At 33.5% G+C, this 25,411-nt stretch overlaps 2 protein-coding genes and 1 long non-coding RNA gene across 4 annotated transcripts; 1 reads left to right on the top strand and 2 right to left on the bottom strand.

Moving 5' to 3' along the window:
* Nucleotides 1-271: 271 nt before the first annotated feature.
* LOC128559181 (uncharacterized) lies at nt 272-2,966 on the bottom strand. The gene is made up of 3 exons (XR_008372248.1): nt 2,936-2,966; nt 709-757; nt 272-356 (listed from the first exon to the last, which is right to left on the bottom strand). It is a non-coding gene; the product is annotated as an uncharacterized LOC128559181 (long non-coding RNA).
* A 1,812-nt stretch (nt 2,967-4,778) lies between these two features.
* Nucleotides 4,779-16,225, bottom strand: LOC128559065 (uncharacterized). 2 transcript variants are annotated; one of them, XM_053550088.1, is made up of 7 exons: nt 16,090-16,225; nt 11,737-11,893; nt 10,718-10,792; nt 7,948-7,995; nt 6,855-6,911; nt 6,232-6,267; nt 4,779-5,670 (listed from the first exon to the last, which is right to left on the bottom strand). In XM_053550088.1, the coding sequence occupies exons 1-7, from the start codon at nt 16,201-16,203 to the stop codon at nt 5,123-5,125; spliced, it is 1,035 nt and encodes a 344-aa protein (XP_053406063.1). In that variant the 5' UTR covers nt 16,204-16,225; the 3' UTR covers nt 4,779-5,122. The 2 variants fall into 2 exon arrangements, with proteins under 2 accessions (XP_053406063.1, XP_053406064.1); XM_053550089.1 differs by lacking the exon at nt 16,090-16,225 and adding an exon at nt 16,007-16,068 and having other exon boundaries at nt 4,782-5,670.
* A 294-nt stretch (nt 16,226-16,519) lies between these two features.
* LOC128558898 (uncharacterized) lies at nt 16,520-25,410 on the top strand. The gene is made up of 3 exons (XM_053549173.1): nt 16,520-16,638; nt 23,088-23,481; nt 24,917-25,410. The coding sequence occupies exons 1-3, from the start codon at nt 16,594-16,596 to the stop codon at nt 25,408-25,410; spliced, it is 933 nt and encodes a 310-aa protein (XP_053405148.1). The 5' UTR covers nt 16,520-16,593.
* The last annotated feature ends 1 nt before the right edge of the window (nt 25,411 follows it).

Consider the following 25,411-nt stretch of genomic DNA (forward strand, 5'->3'; position numbering starts at 1 on the left):
TTGATAGAAGGATGTCTTGTGTGAAGTTTCAATAAAATATGTACATAGTTCCTACTGTGATAAGCTTGAATTTTTTTTACACAAAAAATTAACTATATTTAACTATGTAAGTAGAATTATGGCCCTAATTTACAAGAAATTCAATCTTAAGTTATCTAACTTGGTTATTTCAGTTGGTTTGATGACTTGAAGCAATGTTGATTTGAATTTTATTACTATGTCAAATTAAATATTTGTACCCAATAAATCTGAGATTAACAGTGAAAAATTACCTTAAGATTTAAATACTTCTCCTTGAAGTTAGGGCTGTCTATTTGTGCACTGTCGTCCACATTTGCATCAACACTTGATACAGACTGAAATATGAAATAAATATAAAAATTCAATTGTTGAGAGTTTGAGAACTAAAATGAAACTAATCAGGCTAATTTGCTATCACCATAGACAATCTTTCCATGTATACTTCATTAATACCTACACATAAAACAATTTATGGGCATATAAATTTTTGCATAGTTTATTCCTTACAAAAATAAATTAAAATAAAGAAGCATTCAAAATCATTTACATAAGGCATTTCTACAAGTTTTTTTTTTTTTTTAACAGTTATATTGGGTTAATCTGAAAGATAAAGTCACAAAGAAATTGAAAAATTTCTAGTTTCATTTATTATGTGAGTTTGAATAAAAATATTAATGGTAGTTATACCTCTCTAGACTTCTTTGATCTAACATATCCTTGGTCAATGAATGCTTTCCTGTATAAAATATAATTTTCTATAATTATTGGAATACCTTTACAAATAAAACTCAACACCAGATTTACATTTTATAAGTTAGTAAAGCATTGTTTGTCTTAACATAGATATCACTGAAGGTGATTTTGAAATAGTTGTACTTTAATAAATACAGTTATGTTTAATCTGTAGAACATCTCCATCACATCCAAAAATAGCTACACTGTTTTAGTGAACATTAAAAAACAAGAGGACCATGATGGTCCTGAATCGCTCACCTTTCACCACATGAACAGAGTATGACATTGTTTTTTCTATTATTTGACATAGTGACCTAGTTTTTGAGCTCATTTGACCTAGTTCTGAACTTGAACTAGATATCATCAAGATACAAATTCTGACCAATTTTCATGAAGATCCATTGAAAAATATGGCCTCTAGAGAGATCACAAGGTTTTGCTATTATTTTACATAATGACCTAGTTTTTAAAGGCATGTGACCCAGTTTTGTACTTGACCTAGTTATCATCAAGGTGAATATTCTCACCAATTTTCATGAAGATCTCATGAAAAATATGGCCTCCAGAGAGGTCACAAGGTTTTTCTATTTTTAGACCTACTGACCTACTTTTTAACCGCATGTGACCCAGTTTCGAACTTGACCTAGATATCACAAAGGTGAACATTCTCACCAATTTTCATGAAGATCCATTGAAAAATAAGGCATCTAGAGCGGTCAAAAGGTTTTTCTATGTTCAGACCTAGTGACCTAGTTTTTGACCGCAGTTGACCCAGTTTCAAACTTGACCTAGATATCATCAAGATGAACATTCGGACCAACTTTCATACAGATCCCATGAAAAGCATGGCCTCTAGAGTGGTCACAAGGTTTTTCTACTATTTGACCTACTGACCTAGTTTTTGACCGCATGTGACCCAGTTTCATTCTTGACCTAGATATTAACAAGATGAACATTTGGACCATTTTCATGCAGATCCCATGAAAAATATGACCTCTAGAGAGGTCACAAGGTTTTTCTATTATTTGATCTACTGACCAAGTTATGGATCGGACGTGACCCAGTTTCAAACCTGACCTAGATATTATCAAGCTGAACATTCTGACCAATTTTCATGCAGATCCCATGAAAAATATGACCTCTAGAGAGGTCACAAGGATTTTCTATTATTTTACCTACTGACCTAGTTTTTGACTGCAGCTGACCCAGTTTCAAACTTGATTTAGATATCATCAATAAAACATTCTGATCAATTTTCATGCAGATCCCATGAAAAATACGGCCTCTACAGAGGTCACAAGGTTTTTCTATTATTTGACCTACTGACCTAGTTTTGGACCGCACTTGACCCAGTTTCGAAACTGACCTAGATATCTTCAAGGTGAACATTCTCACCAATTTTCATGAAGATCCATTGAAAAATATGGCCTCTAGAGAGGTCACAACGTTTTTATATTTTTAGACCTACTGACCTAGTTTTTGAAGGCACGTGACCCAGTTTCGAACTCGACCTAGATATCATCAAGGTGAACATTCTGACCAACTTTCAAAAAGATCCCATGAAAAATGTGACCTCTAGAGTGGTCACAAGCAAAAGTTTAAGCACGGACGGACAACAGACGCTGCGTGATCACAAAAGCTTACACCTTGTCACTATGTGACAGGTGAGCTAAAAAGTATCAACAGAGTTGCGGGATGTTTAATGTTTTGCAGATTTCTTTCATTAAATTTAATCATAAATGTGGTTAAATATATCTTATGGTAGTTCTGCACAATCAATTATGCGGAAGTGAGGGCTTAACATATTTTATCTGAAAAACAGAAAACAACACCTAGTAAAGCTATATACCAGTGGCATAAATGTTGCCAGGAAACTATGATATCCTTTGCACCAGTGATAAACAGTCATCAAGGTGTAATTTTCCCATAGAAGCCCATTGTGAAATTGACAGGTCCTATATTTTGAAAATGGTCTAACAAAATATCAAGCATAAGACCCTATCTTTTTATTAGTCTTAATGTAGATCAGATATAGTGATACTGATGGTTTAATTAAATTCTACATTGTAGATGTTTTTCTGTTAAATGTGCAGAACAACCTTAAAACCATTAACCTGAAGGTAATTCTGATATACATTTGAAAAAAAAGAAATAAAGAGATACTTTATAAATTACTTACACTTGTTTATTAAATACTTTAGGGCCTTCATAATCGGGGAAAAAGACACTTCTTCCCTTGTCATTTTTTCACTGTTTTCTCATAAATGGCCTAAAAAAATTCTCTTGATAGAAAACATTTTTTTTCGGGTGCCCTTACAACCTTTGCCAAATAACATCTGAAACCCCGTGCCATTTTGATGGTTTTGGGGTTAAAAAACCATCAGTCTTCCCCGGGGTCCTTTTATGGAAAATTTTTTTCACAATACAGAAAAGATCCATCACTAAAAAAGTCAAAAAAGGAAAACAGGGACCAATTTCCACCCGGGGTTACAAGTGATGGAAAAAAAATAAAAAGGGGAACTTTAAATTGCTAGAGGAACCGGAACATGTCAAGTCAACAATGCTCAAACCAATGGTGTTTCTTTCTTTTTACTTAATGAAATTTAAAAAAACCCCCTTTAAAAATTTTTTGGGAAAATTTCTTTGGCTTCCCACCCTGTACTTACTGGAGCTGTCCAGAATAAAGATTTGCAAAATTTTAAAGTAATTAGAAAGGTAAATAAAAAAGTGTTTTAAAAAAAACTGTAAATTCAAAGAAAAAGGGGGGCATAATCTAAAAAAATACGGGCCCAAGGTTATGAAACCTCAAGTTTACGATCTTGTGGTTTGATGTCATTTTCCCAATTTTTAAAAATAAAATTTTCATTTCGAAATTTAACATGAAAAAAACGGGAGTTTATAAAAAAAAATTTGTAATAATCGAAAAAGATTTAAAAGTGTTATCAAAACTTTAACCAAAATTTTTCAAAGCGAAAAAATTTGGGGAGTAATTCATGAAAGCTTAGTGAAAAAATTTTATGGCCCTTGTTTTTTATATGATGTGAGTGTGATGTTAAAAAACTTTTTTAAAGTCTGAATCAAATCCATTTGTAAAACGGAGGGTAAGGGGTGCTTTTAAAACTTAACCTAAAATTCTAATTTAAAATTTTGGGGGGAATAATTCATTAGTTTTTTTTTTTACCGTTTTTGGGGCCCTTTTGAATAGGGATGTGGGAAAGTTTTTTTGGGAACAAAAACACTTAGTCTGAATCATGTCCGTTTGGATTCCCTGACAAAAAGTGAAAGTGCATAAAAATTTTTAAAGGGAAAATTCTAAGTAAAAAGGGGGGAAATTAATTCAGGGAAATTTTGGGTTTGGGGGAAGTTTTGGGGTGTTGAGTGGGGAAGTGAGGTCCAATTTAAAAGGTTGGGAAATTTTCAGGAAATTAAAAGGGGTGGGTTTTTAAAAGGGTGTTTTTTTTGGATGTTCCCCCGGGGGGTTTTTAAATTAAAGTTTTTGGCCGATTTTTAAGGAGTTTTAGGTTTTAATAGGGATTGGGTTTTGGGGAAGTTGTTTTTTTGGGTGTTTGCATAGTATTTTAAAATTCCTTGTTTTTATTAAAAATTTTTTTTAAGGAGGAAAGATTTTTTTCACTAAATGTAGGATTAAAAGTTGTGGGGGTTGACCCCCCCCCCCCCCCCCCCCCCCCCCCCCCCCCCCCCCCCCCCCCCTTTGAGATTCAGGGAACCCGGGTCTTGCGCACGAACCCTTGTCTTTCGTCCCCACATTTATGCATAGTTACTTTTTGTTTGTTTTTACCTGTGTTTCACATTCATGCCAAGTTATTTTTAAAATCCATTAATTTGGATGACAAAGATATGGAAACCCGGGTACGAAAAAATTCGGACGACCCCACGCCAAAAACTGTTTAAAAAATAATGCCTCCCTTTGGGGGCAAAAAAAAGAGGAAAATGTTTCAAAAAAAACCTAAACCAAGGGGGGACAAGGAAAAAATGCCGACACCGATGCAGAGGTGAGTGGATAGCTCTCCATAAACTTCGTATAGTCCAGCTAAAAACATGTGAACAAAGGTACAATTTTGAAGATTTAAAAATTGCTGCATGGTAAAATGTACTCAAACGTTGCATACATTTTGAGGCACATATTTACAACATATTGAAGTTGAAAATATCATGATAAAATGTAATTTATGAAACAAGGATATATATTTGTTTATACAGCAACTTATTTCCAATCTGGAAAAAAACATGAAATTGCCCATAACTGAGTATCAATCCAACTAAATTGAAAATTCTGCAGCAAGTTAACACTGGATGACAAACGATGGATGCAGCATCATCCCATTGGCTAACGTAAGACTTTGGTTCAGATGAGTTTAAAAAAAAAGATAGAAAATTTATATAACATTGCAAAAAAAGAATGAAATATTACCTTGGCACGAAAGACGGTAACCAACATGTCCTTCCACTCATTCAGTTGACTTTTGGACATCTGAACTGCTGGTCTGCACTGCCTCATTAGACGAACTTTGTCCATGAAGTTCAGGGGTCTTTTCCTTTCATGTAGTAAGGCATTGTGCTGATAGCCGATGGCAAGTGCTGCTGTCAATGGCAAGGGCTTATACAAGTTTACCTTGACTGTGTGGCTTGTCAACAACCCTTTCAGGAACAAGGACTGCAAGGCCTGACGGGTGTGGTTGCCCCCTAAAACTTCAACGGTGGCTGTGTCTTCTTCTGCCAAACTGTCTGTTTGTACTTGATCAGACGTCAACATACCAATCAGTATAACAAGTTGCCCACAGTCCTGATCCTGGAATGACTCTGTGAGGGATCCTACATGATCATGATGTAGCATTCTTGTAGCTCTGGATGGGTGTGGTGCTGTCAGATTGTTAACATGCACATCAAATGTACCTGCAAAAATAAATTTATCAAATGTAATCAAATAATAAGTAAAACAAAATTTATATCAAGTAGAACAAGTATCTGTACAGCTCAGGCTAGTTTATCAATACATGACGCCTGTGTCAGATTTGACAGAGATCAGTTTTCTCAAATACTAAGGATCAAATATATGTTCTCATTCAGTCTAGTCAAGTTTACAGTTTATTATAACATCTATATAAATTGTGAAAAATAAATGAAGTAAATAACATAAGGAAGACGAGATAATCTTCCATTGAATGAATTATACAGGCAGTTGGATGCTAAATCTAGCTCTGCATCTACACTGTTCAATGAGCATTATGTGGGTTCGACCCTAAAAGGCCATTAAAAATATATTCATAGAATAGATTTTCTAAAAGAAAGCAGATTTGTGTGGTTGATTAAAATAACATTAATGCTTTCAGCATGTTTCAGCTAAGGAAATTAGTGTTAACTAAAACCTAATTTACCTCAGCAGAAAACCAAACAATATTTTGTCATTGTCATGGATTTAAATACAACTATTACTATTAAAATATAATAAAATACCTAGGAAGCTCTCCCTCAATATCTTGTCTTGAAGTCCTGAAAAGTTAAAGTCTGCATTAAGACATATTGGAGGTAAATTGTTTCAATCATAAATAGTTAAAAGCTGGAGCCTTTCTGCACTGAAACCTAATATGAAGCAGAAATTCAGTTCCAAACCTGAAGTTTAATCTGTACAATAACTATTATCTACTTATCATACACAGTTATTATGTGTAAATTCATCTAAACCAAAATGAAGCTAGTACATGTACTTGACATCCACTCATAAATACAAGAAGACATCAGACTTTCTGGCAAGATTAAAATACTGCAGTGCTCATCCTTCAATAGAATGTGATTTTAATAAATTCAATGAAAAAGGTGCCATGAAATAGAGTTGCCTCCTCCTTTTTACAGACTGGGGTAATGATGGTCAACAAGTATGCAAAATGTGAAAGCAATATCTCAACGGACTTTGAAAATATTTGGGGCAGTACGTAAACTTTAACATTTGTGTGACGCTCACACCGACACTGGGACTAGCAGGACAGCTCCCTTATTCTTCGAATAGTCAGGCTTAAAACTTACTAAGTACCTCAATAGTATACACTTTATATTTCAACAGGACAATTATAATCAATTACCTGCAACACCATTTTCTTCCTTCTTCTCTGAACGACTAGCACATTCCATAACTGAAACTGTAAAGTAAAAAACACATAACTATAGATTGCGATAAGATACAAATCTCCCATCACCTCCTACTTTCAAAGTATTATAAAAAGACTTTTGTTTTTTTTTTTCAGAGAAAGATAAAAGTATCTTTCACAGAGTGAACATAAGATGCCATATTCCTAAAAAGTAGTGTTATCACATGTGAAAATACAAGAAATGATGTTCATGACTTAACACCATTTTGATCTTACATGTAAATACATTCTCGTGTTTAATTTACTCATTTTTCAGTTTCTAACAAGTGAAAAGTATTTTTCTTATGCAAAGATACCTGATACACACTTTATAACTTTTCTAATTCCAAACTTTGCTTTTTGCCATTAAAATATTTTTAAACAAATGTCAAAGGCAATGATTTGACACAATGTTAACTCATATGCATTATTTCATTGCATATCATAATGACATAAGCAAAGCAATTAATTTCAACCTGTGATTTCGAGGAAAAATTTAGACAGATTCCATACACTCAAATCTGTAAGTACATACAACTTAACATATGTAAATCTTAAGATATTTACAGACTATTTGTTAATATACAATTTTGGTAGAAGTGTGTACATTATTATCAACCATGCCATTAAATAGGTAAAAGAAATATGAATAATATATCGTTAATTCCATGCAAAGTATACCCTTCTCTTAAAAAAGTTAAAAAAACTTGAGACAAAAAAATCCCACTTTGTTAGTTTTTTTATGCCAAAGAACTATCAATCATTACAGAATTGTCCTTATTTTATAGATGCAAATAAACTGATGTTTTTACATGTCCTTCGAAATAATTCACTTGGGCTGCACCCTCGTGAAAATATTATGCCAGGCCTTTAAGTTAAATAAATTTTTATGTTTTTTTGTTTTTTTTCAAAATTTGGTTACTTTTCTTCACAAAATACCTAATACCATTTTTAGTATGAATTACAATACTGGTATGTTTTTTTTTTTTTTTCAAAGTGAAAGCTAGTACAAAATGTACTAAATGTGTTGCATAAAGTTTGTACATACCACCATCAGAGTCTGTGCTGCTAGACTGATGACCAGAGCTGCTATATCCTGAAAAAAAAAGAGTGGAACTATATATAACCAGTAACACAAAAGTGGATTTCTAAATATTGAATTAATACATTGGTTTCTTCATTTAAAATTTTAGAAGAAACTTTTTACTGTTCTCAATTAGGACAAAAGTTACAATAATAACAATTAAACTTGTCTCTATTCAACTTTAATTTTATTAAATGAAATACTAAAGTAGGTTTAAAACTGTAATAAGAACAGTTTTTATTACAAATCTCATTCTTCAAATATTAGAAGCTGACTTTTTAGACACTCTGCACCAAACTTCTGGCTAGATTCAATTGAAGTCCAATTTTTGCCATTCAAACTGCAGAACATGTGACACTTCCGAATCTGCCTAGGCCAAACTGAAATTTTCTTGTTAAAGTTTTAGTGGTGATATGTAGTTTGTATTTTTTTGTTTCTTTTGGGCAATTTATATAATTTATTCTTTCCTTATGGATAGAAAACAGACCATACCATTAAAATTTATATTTTATGAAGGCCCTGTATCACTCACCTGTCCTACTGACCTAAAGATCATCAAGATTAACATTCTGACCAAGTTTCATCAAGATATGGTCATAAATGTGGCCTCTTAAGTGTTAACTAGCTTTTCCTCTGATTTGACCCCGTGACCTAGTTTTTGACCCCACATGGCCCAGATTCAAACTGGACCTAAAGATCATCAAGTTTAACATTCTGACTAAATTTCATGAAGATACAGTCATAAATGTGGCCTCTACAGTGTTAACAAGCTTTTCCTTTGATTTGACCTGGTGACCTAGTTTTGATCTCAGATGACCCAATATTGAACTTGTCCATGATTTTATTAAGGGTAAAATTCTGACCAAGTTTCATTGAGATTGGGTCAAAAATTTGACCGCTAGAGTGTTAACAAACTTTTCCTTTGATTTGACCTGGTGACATAGTTTTTGACCCCAGATGACTCAATATCAAACTCATTCAAGATTTTATCGAGGGTAACATTCTGACCAAGTTTCATTGAGATTGGGCCAAAAATGTGACCTCTAGAGTGTTAACAGTCAAATTGTTGACGAAGGACGAATTGACGACGGACGATGGGTGATCACAAAAGCTCACCTTTGAGCACTCCGTGCTAAGATGAGCTAAACAAGAGGGCCATGATGGCCCTAAATCGCACCTGTTATCATTGCACTTGAGGACAAGAAGGTCCTCAGAAAAAATATCTAAGTCCAAAGGACAGGAACAACAAAGGAAAGAAATTTAACCAAAATGAAAAAAAAAATCTTACAAGGTACAGATATATCAAAATACACCTAAAAAATGGAGGTACCATCCATGTTGTACCATGAAAAAGTGGTCTCGGTTTTTCCCTACGGCCAATATTAAAAAAGTTACTGCAAATAAGCTATTTATATTAACGTAAAAGGGGAGTAATTAAAAAGAAAATTATTATAAGTGATCAAAAGAAGGATCTGCCAAATAAATCTGTTGACATAAATCAAATTTCAGATCAGTATCTTCATTAGTTACGGAGATATACCCATTTTAATTTGAAATAAAGGGAGGTAATTTGATATAAAATCAGTCCATAGTTATCTACCCTGATTGGCTCAGTCCAACTAATGACAATAATGAAATTTCAAATAAGTCCTATAAGTACTTACTAATATAAATCCATTTTGACTACACTCAGGGGAGGTAATCAGATATAAGATAACTCTGAACCTACGATTGGATCTGATTTGTCATGGAATCCAAGATTTATTGTTGTTGAAGATATTTTGGAAGTTTGTATCAAATAAAACCATAAATGAAGTCTCTATATGGCTGCAAAAGCCAAAATAGCCAATTTTGGACCTTTAAGGGGCCATAACTCTGGAACTCATGAAGGAATCTGGCCAGTTCAAGAAAGGAATCAAGATCTTGTGGTGATACAAGTTGTGTGCAAGTTTGGTTGAAATCAAATCATAAATGGAGTTGCTATTGTTTCAGGGGCCATAACTCTAAAACCCATTATGGGATCTGTCCATTTCAAGAAAGGAACCAAGATCTTATGGTGATACAAGTTGTGTACAAGTTTGATTAAATTCAAATCATAAATGAAGCTGCTATTGTGCAGACAAGGTCAAAATAGCTAATTTTGGCCCTTTCAGGGGCCATAACTCTGGAAACCATAAAGGAATCTGGCCAGTTCAAGAAAGAAATCAAGATCTTATAGTGATACAAGTTGTGTGCAAGTTTGGTAAAAATCAAATCATAAATAAAGTTGCTATTGTGCAGACAAGGTCAAAATAGCTAATTTTGGCCCTTTCAGGGGCCATAACTCTTGAACCCATGATGGGATCTGGCCAGTTCAAGAAAGGAACCAAGATCTTATGGTGATACAAGTTGTGTGCAAGTTTGGTTAAAATAAAATCATAAATGAAACCACTATCGTGCAGACAAGAAATTGTGGACCGACGACGGACGAAGGGCGATCACAAAAACTCACCCTGTCACTACGTGACAGGTGAGCTAAAAAACTTGCAAGAACACTGATTTTCTTCTATTACAAATATTTCTTAAGTTCATAAAAAAGATTACAGTTTGGCCTCAGGCGGATCAGGAATTGATCTAGTCAAACTAGAATTCTAGTACGGTCTAGGCAAATCTGAAATTGGTCAAGACCTATTCCAGACCTGCCAAGATTCCAATTTGGCCTACAACATATACACAGTATAATTTAGATACATACTTCTATCATCTTCTGACTCTATTCCACTACTAGACAGATCTTCCCCTGAATCATTGTCCACAGGCGAATTAGACACTGAAAAGAGAAAAGGCAATTCTGAACTTTATTTCATGATAAAAACAAACCAGGACTCCCATTTAATTTACGAAAAGAATTACAACATTGAAGTAAAATTCTGTACTGGGATCATGATGGCAAACAAGTATGCAAAATATGAAAGCAATATCTCAATAGACTTTGAAAACATTTGGGGTGGTACGCAAACTTTAACATTTATTCCAAGTCGAAAAGGGGCCATAATTCAGTCTAAATGCTTGATACAGTTGCCTCCTCCTTTTCACAGACTGTGATCATGATTGTAAACAAGTATGCAAAATATGAAAGCTATATCTCAATGGACTTTGAAAATATTTGGGGTGGTACGTGAACTTTAACATTTGTGTGATGCTCATGCCGACGCCGGGGTGTGTAGGATAGCTCCCCTATTCTTCGAATAGTCAACAGGGGCGGCAAAATCTGATTTTCACTTGCTTGTCCATTTTGTCATTTGCTAGTTTTTACTTGTCTGTATGACAGTTATATAGTAAATTCTGGTCAAATTTCAATTGTCCGTACAAGATTTGGGACAACCTGGGTGATATGGACAATTGAATGTGCCGCCTCTGGTCAAGCTAAAAATTAGTGACACACTTTGTATGTATGAGTATAGCAACCTAACTGTTCTTTTTAACTCTTAAGCATGCTGGATCTGGATGATTCTTCCTCTGTAACGATTGTAGTCTAATAAAGATCTGCACTATTTGCCATACAGTCAGTATCCTTACATTAAGCACCCCATTTAACAGTTAATGGTACTGTCCAAATTAAAAGATGGACATGTTCATTATAGAAATTTAGCATAGTTTAGGGTTAATAGCCAGATCCTTATGAAATATTCTAGGGATCAACATTACTTATTTATAATAACTTACTAGGGTGTAAGCTTTATAACTGTAAAACTTTTGATTTAAAGTATTTACCGTATTTACTCCAACGCTCCACAAACTTTGTTCTAGACACACAGAATGGCTCAACTTTACTCTTCTTCAAAGGTGTCATACTTCTGCAAACCTCTGAGCCTTCATCATCAAACAGGTCTACACCCAAGGATAACTCTTGCTTACTTGCCAAGATTATCTGAAGATTTTACAAACCCTTGTTTAAATGCATTGCCATTAATATGAAAAGGATGGTTCATTAGTGCACAAAATAAATATTTTCAGTCTAACAGTGATCAACATTTGTCACAAAGCTAAATGATTGTAACGAATGTAGGACGTTTTGGCTAGTGGACGTTTTGGCCTAGGATATTTTGGCTAGACAAGTTTTTGGGGTATAATTTTTTGGCCAAAATTAACCTTCATTTCCATAACATGCAAAATATAGGCTGGAATAATATTTCGAAACAGTGAATATTGTGATCTGAGGAAGAAGTTAATATTGGATCATTTAAATGGAAATGTCATCAAAAAACAAGAATGTCCTTTTTTCAAAAAATCATTAACAGTGTTACGTTTGTTGTAAATGGTGCATAAGTTCGGCACACTACTTGATGAGGTGATTGTTTGACCCAAGTTTGATGAAAATCCTTCAAGGGGTTTAGGAGATATAGAGCGGACACAAAATGGAAGGCTCAAACATTTGACCCTAAGTTATGACCTTGACCTTGAGCCGGCATGACTGACTCATGGGTTCTGCACATCGTCTTGATGAGGTGATCATTTGACCCAAGTTTTATAAAATTCTTTCATGGGGTTTAAGAGATATAGAGCGGACACAAAATGGAAGGCTCAAACCTTTGACCTTGAGTTGTGACCTTGACCTTGAGCCGGCATGGCTGACTCATGGGTTCTGCAAATCGTCTTGATGAGGTGATCATTTGACCCAAGTTTTATAAAATTCCTTCAAGGGGTTTAGGAGATATAGAGCGGACACAAAATGGCAGGCTCAAACATTTGACCTTGAGTTGTGACCTTGACCTTGAACCGACAAGGCTGACTCATGGGTTCTGCACATCGTCCTGATGAGGTGATCATTTGACCCAAGTTTCATGAAAATCCTTCAAGGGGTTTAGGAGATATGGACCGTACACGATTTTGTTACGGACGGAAGGACGGACGGACAGACGCAGACCATTCCTATAAAATAGAAATTATTAATAATAATAATAAAATGAGTTGGTTTTATTTTGTTCAATTATACTTTAACAAATCTTTAGAATAATCTCCAGACCATACTTTGCATGTTTTGGAACCACAAATTATTTTGGCCATATTAAACTTCCTCTCAAGAAAATTTGCCTGGCCGTAACATCTATGCCAAAACTTCCATGGCCAAAATGTCCCTCCACTGATAGGAACAGTCTCAGATTATAGTATTTCACTTTATCAAAAATTTTAACCAATGGTAATGGCAACTGGGGTGAGAAAAACTAATTAAAACTAAAAATCAAGTTAAAAGGGGCGTAATTCTAAAGATATTGCAGCAAGGAAATGTACAATGTCACACAGGTACACACGGTGACACTGTCGCTATGTGCTAGTATTCAAAGTCTTAGTTGAATATCTTTGACAGTGTTCAAGACATTTGACTTTATCATGAAAAAGGGACAGAACTCTGAAAATATTGCTGAAAGAGTAATGTCCCTTGTCACTGAAGTGCATAACTTCACTATATATATGCTAGTATTCTAAGTCTCAGTTAAAAATCAGACTTTTATAGTGATCTAGATATTCGACTTTATCAAAAAATTTAATCATCTTTTTTAAATTAAAATGGGGAATAACTCAGAAAATGTTGCTGACAGAATAAATTGTCCCTCCCTTGTCATATATTGTGCAGTCACTATGTGCAGGCGTTCTAAGTTGAATATCTTTGAATGTATCTGCAACACATTTTTATCAAAAAAAAAAACGATGAAAAAATTGTAGAAATCTATATAGTAGCTTGGTATACCGACCACAAAATTTATTATTATCTGCTAAGTCAGTCATTCTATCACTGATTGTTGTATCTTATTTCATTAATTTCTGTTTATATTAATTATAATATGTCTTTCCTTTCAGCTTTATAAATAAAAGTTGAAATTTGGAGAAAATAAAATCATAAAAGATTGATGAACTTACTTTATAATGTTGTGACAACAATTTAAATTTATAAAACACATTGTGTAAAAGGAAAAAAAACATATCATCAAAATGACTCAAAATGAATCAGTTTTCTAAAAATTTCTTTTATATAAAATGAATGCATGCAAACATATATATGGCCAAACTCATGGAAATAATGAATGAAAACTTTAAAGTAAAACTTTATCAAATGCTAGGGAAATGACATAACATTTTTTTGACATGAAAGTTGAAACAAATCTGTGAATATTTAGGTGTCATTTTTTTAAAAAATTCACAGTCTTTAATTTAATACAGTTAAACATATTTGAAAGCTACCATAAAGTGGCGCCCTAAAATGTTGTATATTTATGTGCTATCATATACATATTGAAGTAATGGGCAATAAAATGTATAAAAATCCTTCCTTAAAACAACATAATTAGTCACTAATTGAGGTGTCAATACCATGCCATAAAACACTTCTACAAACTTCAGGGGACCACAAAGTCACACTCTCAACAGAGTGCCAATATACAAGTGGCCATAAAAACCCTAATTGGATCTTAACTGATCATCAGGGGGTCTTTACATTAATCAACACTCTTTGATGTAAGTGACATAACCTTGTTTATTGTATAATTAGACCCCTAGTAGGGTTGTATTTTACCCCTTTTTAACAAAAAAAAACAAACTGTCCCTTAAAAATTTTAAAAGTGAATTCAAGAACTTTGTCTTTAGTAATTAACATAAGGCAAGGTGATCCAGATTTAATTATATATTTGTGCAACTGGCACATTTTTATCATTAGTAGCTGAATTGACACAATAAAGTTTTGGCAACCTAAATTATGCTCATATTCTACTGTTTTTAAAACTAAAGAGCTACTGTCATAATTAAACATTCTGTTTTCTCATATTCTTGTGGGCCAAAGCGGTTGTAACAGATTAACCATTTCATAAACAGCATTTGGGTGTTATTTTGTAGAAAATTCACTTGCCTTTCAGATGGAGTCATAAAATGTGTTTCTGAAATTATCCCATTTAATTATTTTGTTACTGTATTTGATAACCACCCTCACCTGCTGAAATGGACCAAGAGTTTACATATTCCCGTGGATTTAGATTTGAGTTTTCATCACAAATAAGCTGTAGAATTAACAACATTAAAATTACCATTGTGTTATAAAAAGATATTCTGTAGTAAATATATCAAGAAATATTACAATTAATTGCATAATAAATAATTTATGGCAAATTTGCTAACACAACCAGAAAAAAAATAAGGATTTTTTTGAAAACTGAGTAAAAAGTAGATAGTTTTGTCAATATGCATTCAAATCACTTGAAATTTTCAGTGTGGCAGTTTTGTACCATTCCTGTCTAGAAAATAACAAACAGTACATTATTTGACAACTTGAAGGCAAAAAACAAGAATATGAGATACCCTGAGAATACGAGAAACAGGGATACTTAAATTTAGAACAACTAAATATTCGTACATATATTTACCTTGAGTATGACAAAACTGATAAATCCCCCTCCCAACCGGAGACCAAGAAACTGACAAAGCCGTTCCCCCCTTATCATGTTGAATAAAATCTTAAATCATTGGATATATAACCCTGTCACAGTTATATCTATTGACAAATGTTTTTTGCCCCCAGTTGCTTGTGACTATTTTATTATGCCATATTAAGGTGAACCTAGTCCAAATAATTTGACATCAAAAGTGATTCTGAGATATATTTGTGATAGGTCATAATCCCTCCTTTAATTTGTGGAGGAAAGATATTGACCTATACAAAAATTATCACAATATCATGGCTCACGTACAATTAGTTGGACTAAGGTGAACCATATGTGTCTGACTCTTTGCTTCTTATATGAATTTCATATATTGAGTTTTTATAAACAGTAACCTCTAATAAAACAGTAAGAATCCAAAATTTGATTTTAACATATCAAGCCTTGTTAAAAATCTAGTTGTTTTCTGCCAATATGAATCATGCCTTATTTGTGTAACTAATATTATCATTATCACATACATTAACAATTACTTTATCGATGTGATTATTTTGTCATGTAATGTGACCCATGATTGGTATCAAATAAAACAATACGGTATTCTATTCTATTCTTACACAGTAGCTGAAACGTTAATAAAACTGAGTGTAATTTAAACTAGCTCTACATCTATAGTATATAGTCTCTATTCTATTCTTACCTTGATTGTAGTCAACTTCTTGCCAATCTTCAACGACTTGACCTCACCACGTTCTTCTCCATCTATCATAACGTAGAGCGACCCATCAACCCGTTCAAAACACCAGGAACCCATTGTTGTCTATCAAACTCAGAAACTTTTCAAACTTTCGCGTGTTAACTATCAAGAGACTTGCCGCTAAATGACGTGTTTAAAAAGAAGCTGGCAATTCGATCAAATCCAAACACATCCGAATGACATTTGGACTGTTCCATTTATTCTTGGGGTTTCTTAAAACAAAATCTTGAAATCTTTGATATACATTCACAAATATTTGAGAAGTTACAGTACGATAATATTACAATGATGTTAGAAGTATATATATACTGGCTCGTATTTGAAACAGATATGTTCAACCTAATTTGGTTTAACACAACTTGGTTTAAACCCCCTGTGTAATGAAATAGGAAAGTCCAGTATACCCGCGGTTGTCGTCAACTACACAATCAACAAGGCGGTATAAAGATGGTGACGCTGAAATCGTGTATGCTGCTCCTAACTGCTATGCTGGTGAGTTAAATTTTGTTTTAAAAGTAATTATTTTGTGATGTACCGAGTGAATATTTATTACATTTTGTTACTTCATTTTCAGTGGTGTTGCAATGAATTGCTAAATCATAAATAAATGTAGATCTAAAGTGGCCTATAAGTAGATCTACACAATCTTACAGTAGAGATCTAGGGCTACATAATTTTTATCATTCTTTTACTGGCATGCAGACAGAATTCTTTTTTATACATTTTAAATGTTTGGATGTTGTGGTCCTACATGCTGCATGTAATGAATTAAATGTAAATGATCAGCTTTATGTTTTGAACAAATACATTAATTGACAGGTTAAACTATGATAAAGGAATAAAAATGCACATTTTTTAGAATGGATGAAATTCTTACATAAGTTTTTTTTTGGCTTTGGGTATTGTACCAAAATGAAGATATGGAAAAGTTTAGTGATAATTACAATTTTTTTTTTGTTGTTTTTGTTTTTCTCTCATGATTGTTCATGATAATGAGCCATGCCATGGGAAAACCAACATAGTGGCTTTGCGACCAGCATAGATCGCTAACAGTTTCTCTAATAGCAATAGGCTTTGAAAGCGAACAGCGTGAATCCTGACCAGACTGTGCGGATGCGCAGGCTGGTCTGGATCTATGCTGGTTGCAAAGCCACTGTGTTGGTTTTCTCATGGCATGGCTCATTATGACCTAACTTAAATTTCAAGATGTGTAGAAGTTTAGTGAAAATAGTGTTATGCTTTTTTTTCCTTTACTTATGGCATATATTAGATAATTGTAGAAATTCGAAATCTCTCTGGCTTTATTTTACCAATGTGGACAACTATCTCCCATCATTTTGTGAAGGAAAAACTTTCAAATTTGATAAAATTTAAAAGTAATTTTTGTTGATAATTAAGAAATTTTGAACTAATATGAATTTCACAAGATAGAAGGTGCCTTTTCTGTATCTGATTTGTATGATAGCTGACATCTTAACCTCCTTCTCCTCCTACAATACAGTTTTTTTGTTAACAACAAATATATGTTTAAGAACCTTTTTTATATAAACAGGAACAGTTTCCTGTTATTGATCCCACACTGTGTAATGTTTTACCACAAGATCAAAGGGTTTGCTAATTGATTGGTAAAGGCCAACTTGTGTCCAGAGCTGATTGCATGTACATGGGGACTTTTTATGACCCCTTGGAATGCTGCACCATTACATGCACCATTAAGTTTAAATTCAATAAGGCCAGTATTTTTTATCTTCAATTTTACTTACCCTGCCTTTAAAATTTAAAAAAATGAAAAAAGTAAAATTTACTAGCTTGTAAAAAAAAAAAAAAACAAAAAAAAAAACAAGTGTCGAAAAATGATGCACACACACACTGATCATAGATGGTAAAGCACATCTGTTGATTTTCATAGTTTTGGGGGCATTTACCTTTTTTTTCTCAAGAAAATGAATAATTGTGAAGTTATTTTGTTTTTTTGTTTTTAAATAACAGTTTAAGATGAAGAATCTTAGACAACAGGTTCCATACTTATTATACATGAAAATAATGTTAAACAAATCTTATATATTTAAAAAAGATGAAATGGATTTGGATATAACATTTTTAACAACAAATGTCCTTACTCCTTCATATTTGCTGCAAAAATGGTTCCATTCCAGTGTTTTATTTATAAGGGGTACACTGTTTCTATGCATTTTTTATTTTTTTGCTGACAGGTAAAAATGTATCATCTTTTTAAAAAATCAAATAATTTACAATCAAGGAAACTTCGTCTTTTTTATTCCCTCCTCCTGCCCAACTTTGTTTTTCTAAATAAAAATCAGGTAAAACTGATAATAAAAAATTGGCATGATGCAATTAAATTAAGTTAAATTGGGGAAATTACTATATATAAATGGACATTATTTTTATGTTAGCTAGGGGAATAAATTAAAAATTACAAGCTTTTAAATAATTCTTATCATTTTTTTTTTTTTTTTTTAATGAAAAGAAGTAAAAATTTTGAAAAATGAAAGTTGGTTTGGGGAAATTATTATAAATGAGCTGCACCTTGAGAAAACCAACAAAGTTGCTTTGAAAGCAAACAGCATGGACCCTGACTAGACGGCACAGAATTGTGCAGGGTGGTCACAAAGCCACTATATATGTTGGTTTTCTCTTGGCGTGGCTCATATGTATATCTGCTTAAGTAAGGTGTACCATGAGGTTGAGGAGGGAGATTTTGTCTACAAAATTCCTTTATTGTTTTATTTTTTTGGGGTCAAGAAGTACATTTGATGTTACAAAATATTTCTGACACTGAAATACAAAAAAAAGAATTCATAAATTTTCTGTTAAATGCTTGTCTGTGAAACAAACACATTTAAGAGAAAATCATTCATAATTGGGTCAATTTTAGGCTTAACAAGAGCTATCAGTATTCATATAAGATCCTTGATTTTCTGGAGCATCTACTCTAGTTATTGCCTATTGAAACAGAATGTTTTCTTAACCATATGCACATATTCAATTGTTTCCATACTGATCAGTACAAAAGATATTAGTCAGTTTACTCATCGTGTATTCTTTCTGTGGTGAATTCTGCCATTAGTCTGCACACTCTAATGTTATAGTTTGCGCAAATGATCTGTTATTTGCGCATGTATGTGTTACTGGATATACACGGTTTAAAACATGTGCTAACTTATTCAGTAGATGGAAACCTCTTTGGGCCTGGTGCACAGTAAAGTGCCCAATTCAGCAAAAAATCATGTACATATAGCCCCATCTTTCAAACAATACATGATAGAACTATGAAATAAAGTTTATAAGTAAGGTATGATACAGATGTAGATGTGAAGGTGAACATTTTTCATGAAACTTAGAAATCAAGTAGTGCAACAAGTTTAAGTAGGCAAAAATTAGCCATTTTTGCATGTAACGGGTTAGCATCTAAAATTTTATCAGTTTTGTAAGCTGTCGAACAGAAATTCTGTTCTTTTTTACATCTTCACTATTAGATTTTGTGAAAGAAAAATATCTTAGCTTTCATTTGATATTATAACATCATGTACTTCTTTAATTCTTGTTTTGAGAATTATGGTTTGAACCAAAGTTGTATGGATGTAACGTCCTAGAAATGTGAAAAAGCTAAACTTAAAGAAGTGTAGAAAAAAGTAGTACGTTTTGGTGCTAGAACATGTGAGATAGCCTTGAATAGTTTGAAAAATATGTAAGTTGAAATAGTCAAAGTATCACTTCTGTACATCAAGTCTATAAATAGATATGGCCGAATATCTCATTAAAAGTTAGTTTGTGACAAAAAATCCGTAATGTCCGTCCCCCTACCATAAACTTCATTAAGTGTTCTAAAACTAGAAATTTGCAGCACATTTTTATTACATAATTATGATGACATGAGTAACATTTCCAAAAATTGTTGAAATCCATCGAGCAGTTTTTTAGATATTGACAAAAGTGTAAAAGATATCTGTAATGTCCGTCCCCGTAATGTCCGTCCCCACTTATTATTGATTTTGAATGTTGTATATATATTATTATTTTCTATCAAATTCAATTTCTTTTATTTATTTTCTACCAATAAGAACTGAAATTTAAAAAAGAATGCATTGAAAATCAGTAAAATACACTATTTTGTGACATTTTTTTTAAAAAACACTGTGTGTGTAAAAAAAAAATGTCAAAATTTGTTGAAATCTTCAGCAAAATGAATCAGTTTCATACATGAATTTTACTTTCATATAAAGAACTCATGCTCAAACATGAAAAAAGACTAATGAGTATGTATAAAAAGTAAAACTTTGCCAAACATTATCTATAAGCACATTTAAAGTGTTGGGGGATCATTACATTTTTGGACTAAAACTACATGTTGAAAGAAGTAAGTAGAGTTTCATTCGTCAGTCTTCTTGAATTTTATAGTCTTGTAATTTATAGGTTTTAACATCATATCCAGAAAACTCTGCCCCACTTTTTCCCTAATTACAAAAGCTTTTTGAAATGCTACCATAAACACTTGATCCCCCTACCCTAATGCCCTATTGTATATTTCTTATCTTTTGTATTTTCATCTACAAAATAAAGGGTCATAAGATGCATCAAAATCATTCCTTAATTAAAACAACCTAATTAATAAGTCACCTATTGAGATGGCAACAACAGGCCATAAAACACAGGCACAAAATCACACTTTCTCAAAAGCTAGTGTGCCAATATACAAGGGACCATAAAACCCCTAAACTGGATCTTAATTGATCATTATGGAATCTTTACACAAAACAACACTCTCTGATGAAGTGTTATTAAATCCTGTGTATGGTATAAAATTAAAAACCCTACTAAGGATAAATTTTGCATTTTTTGCCAAGGACTTTCACCTTCAAAAAAAAAAAGCATTATATTAAATTAAACCGTGAAAAATAAAAGACTGGTACAAGTATATAAAAAAAGACAATGTGTTGAAGTGTTATATTTTTAGCTCACCTGTCACATAGTGACAAGGACTGGTGAGCTTTTGTGATCACCCGTCGTCCGTCCGTGTGTCAACAATTTCTTGTCTGCACGATAGTGGTTTCATTTATGATTTTATTTTAACCAAACTTGCACACAACTTGTATCACCATAAGATCTCGGTTCCTTTCTTGAACTGGCCAGATCCCATTATGGGTTTCAGAGTAATGGTCCCTGAAAGGGCCAAAATTAGCTATTTTGACCTTGTCTGCACAATAGCAGCTTTATTTATGATTTGATTTTTACCAAACTTGCACACAACTTGTATCACCATAAGATCTTGGTTCCTTTCTGGAACTGGCAAGATTCTATTATGGGTTCCAGAGTTATGGCCCCTGAAAGGGTCAAAATTAGCTATTTTGACCTTGTCTGCAAAATAACAGCTTCATTTATGACATGATTTTAACCAGACTTGCACAAAACTTGTGTCACCATAAGATCTTGGTTCCTTTCTTGAACCGGCCAGATCCCATAATGGGTTCCAGAGTTATGGCCCCTTAAAGGTCCAAAATTGGCTCTTTTGGCTTTTGCAGCCATATAGAGACTTCGTTTATGGTTTTATTTGATACAAACTTCCAAAATATCTTCAACAACAATAAATCTTGGATTCCATGACAAATTAGATCCAATCGTAGGTTCCAGAGTTATTTTATATCTGATTACCTCCCCTGATTGTAGTCAATATGGATTTATATCAGTAAATACTTGCAGGATTTATTTGAAATTTCATTATTGTTATTAGTTGGACTGAAACTATCAGGATAGATAACTATGTACTGATTTTATGTCAAATTACCTCCCTTTATTTCAAATTAAAATGGGTATATCTCCGTAACTTATGAAGATACTGATCTGAAATTTGATTTATATCAACAGATTTATTTGGCAGATCCTTTTGTTCACTTATAATGTTATTTTTTTAATTACTTCACATTTACGTTACTATAAATAGCTTATTTTTAGTAACTTTTTATTATTGGCCGTAGGGAAAAACAGAGACCACTTTTCTGTGGTACAACATGGATTGTACCTCCAATTTTTAGGTACATTTTGACATATCTTTACCTTGTAAGAATTATTTCTTTTCTTTTTGGTTAAATTTCTTCCTTTTGTTGTTCCTGACCTTTGGACTTAGATATTTTTTCTGAGAACCTTCATGTCCTCAAGTGCAATGATAACAGGTGAGCAATATAGGGCCATCATGGCCCTCTTGTTATGTGAATTTTACTATTAATGCCCCTGGGATGAAAAGAGGCCCTGCCCTGGGGGTCATTTGTTATAATTATGAGTTATATAAAAATGTACTTCAAAAATTATCCGATCATATTTCCTTGACGGTTTAATTATAATTACCTGATGACCCAAGCGATTTGGGATCACTTGACTGTGACCTTGACCTACTGAACTACTTTCTTGTTTTTTAAGATACCGTGAGCCTTGAGATTTTGATGACATGTACTGTTTTGCACACTAGTCTTAAAACTGTCTTTCATTGATCATGAACGTGATCTACTGACCTACTTTCTAATATTTTAGCATTGATCAGTTTGTCATTTGAAACATGTGGCTCATATTACTCAGGGGAGCGATTCAGAGTCATCATGACCCTCTTGTTTTTTTTTGTGGAGAGGGGGAGGGGAGGATTTGTTTGGAACTTAAATAAATTTTTCCAGCTCATCATTCCCATCATCATATGACACAAGGTCAGTAACTCTGGTGCAAATATTTTATAAGTGCAATACATTTACAGAAGCTATTCGTGAATTATGTTCCTTTTATACCGATTCTGAGTTTCACTGTTTTGAGAAGCTATTGCCAAATGTCTCCATCCAGATTAGAAATTCAAAAAAGCAGTTACTCTTTTAAATACTCAGTCATTTTAGTGATTTCTGTTAAATGAATTGATTCAGACTTGTTTGATTATTTTTTTGCAGTCAGTCTATGGACAGCCTAGTCAAAAGAATGCTATGTCAAATTATGTAGAGAGGGGAGCTGTCTTGTCAAGAGCACAGATTCCCTGCCATGAATCCCTTTCAGAAGATGAGGCTGGAATATCATTGTGTTCATCCTCAGAAGATGAGGCTGGAATATCATTGTGTTCATCCTCAGAAGATGAGGCTGGAATATCATTGTGTTCATCCTCTGAAGATGAGGCTGGAATATCATTGTGTTCATCCTCTGAAGACGAAGGAGGTATATCCCTGGACTCTTCCTCAGAAGAACTTACACTTGAAATGATTGACCCTTATAGTGCACATAAAGAGGTCGATTTTGAAACTGTGAATGCAAAGCTTCCACCACTCAGAAACATCAACAGCTATATATTTTGTAAGTACTTAATTAATATTAGTTCAAAGAGCTAAATAAAGAACACAAGTTTGTGTTTGAGATTGTTATAAAACGGAATAATTACAAAGGAAATCATTTTGTCCACATTTTTAAGTGGTGGGGGGTTATAAGAATGGTCTTCATCCTTCCATCCATCCGTCTGTCCGTCTGTAACACTTCCGTGTCTGGTCCATACTAGTATCTCCTAAACCCTTTTAAAGGATTTTCAGGAAACTTAGGTCAAATGATCACCTCATCAAGACAATGTGCAGAACTCATAAGTCAGCCATGTTGGCCCAGGGTCAATGTCACAACTCATGGTAAAATGTTTTAGCCTTCCATTTAGTGTCCGATCTGTATCTCCTAAACCCCTGGAAGGATTTTTTATGAAACTTTGGTCAATGATCACCTCACCAATTCAACTCATGAGTCGGCCTTGTATACTCAAAGTCAAGGTCACAACTCAGTATCAAAGGTTTGAGCCTTCCATTTTGTGTCTGCTCTGTATCCCCTAAACCCCTTGAAGGATTTTCATGAAACCTCTGTCAAATGATCACCTCATCAAGACAATGTGCAGAACCCATGAGTTAGCCATGCCAGCTCAAGGTCAAGGTCGCAAAGGTTTAAGGTTTAAGCTTAACATTTTGTTTCCACTCTGTAACTCCTAAAACCCTTGAAGAATTTTCATTAAACTTTAGTCAAATTATTATCAAATCAAGAACTTGCAATTCAGATATGTTAACTCAAGGTCAAGGTCACAACTTAAGGTCAATTGTTTGAGCTCTGTATCTCCTAAACCCCTTGAAGAATTTTCATGAAACTTTGGTCCAATAATCACATCATCAAGATGATGTGCAGAATTCATGAGTCAGTCATGTCAGTTCAAGGTCAAGGTCACAGCTCAAAGTTAGAGGTTTACGCTTTCACTACATAATAGTGGCAGGAGATTTTGGCTGTCTTTCAGACTGCCTTGTAAAGATTATAACACAAACTGATAGAAATATGCTCTTTAGAATAATGTTCACAATGATGCGACCATGAACATGTAATGCCTAAAATAATATTGATTCCACAGCATTTATTTATTACCAGTAATATAAGGTTTGTAGTTGGTTACTTTATCACTTACATTAAGAAAGTCATTCTACACCATTTTGTAAGTTCACATCAAAGCTCAGGGTAGAGTAGAGACTGAGTCTATACTCGATAACTTGAACGGTATAAGTAAGTATACCAATGGCAATTGTACCATCCCTGTTGAAGAGCTGAAAACTGCAAACTCCATGGCGAGGTAGGGTTTACTGGTTCCTTACATTTCACAACAGCCCTTAATGTGCACTGTTGAGTGAAATACCAAAAACCTCCACCCAGTATCCAAAGATAACATCTTCTGCCATTTGCAGAAATTTCTGAAGATTGATATTTTCCCTTTCAGCTGAAGTAAGCAGTGGGAATAAGATGAAGTCAAAAGCAACAAGCCTTTTAAGTATCAAAAGTGCGTTGAAAGACAGATGTGTATGTGGTGAAAAATGTTTAGAAAAAGTGAACTTCAAAACTGTGAGAGAACTTAGAAATTCTTTTTGGTTTCATTCGAAGACAATGCGAATGCAGCTGCTTAAATATTACATTTCTCATTCGAAGAAGAAAGGTATATTTCGATTTATACATGTAGAACAATTTACATTGTGTTCCAAGGCTTTCTGCTCAGTATTCTGGGTAAACAAAAACACGCTTTCACGTGCAATACAAATGAACAGCAAAAATGTTGCAACAGTTCCGGGAAAAAATCCTAGAGATATGTCAGAAAAAACATTGTTACTTATTAACTGGCTGGAGGATTATGGAACCTACCATGGAGACAGAATGCCAGATACGGTAGATATTCTCCTTCCATACAAAACTGTGAAAACGGATTTATACTGGAAGTAGC

Source organism: Mercenaria mercenaria, chromosome 8, assembly GCF_021730395.1.
Source record: "Mercenaria mercenaria strain notata chromosome 8, MADL_Memer_1, whole genome shotgun sequence".
Classification (NCBI taxonomy): Eukaryota; Metazoa; Mollusca; class Bivalvia; order Venerida; family Veneridae; genus Mercenaria; species Mercenaria mercenaria.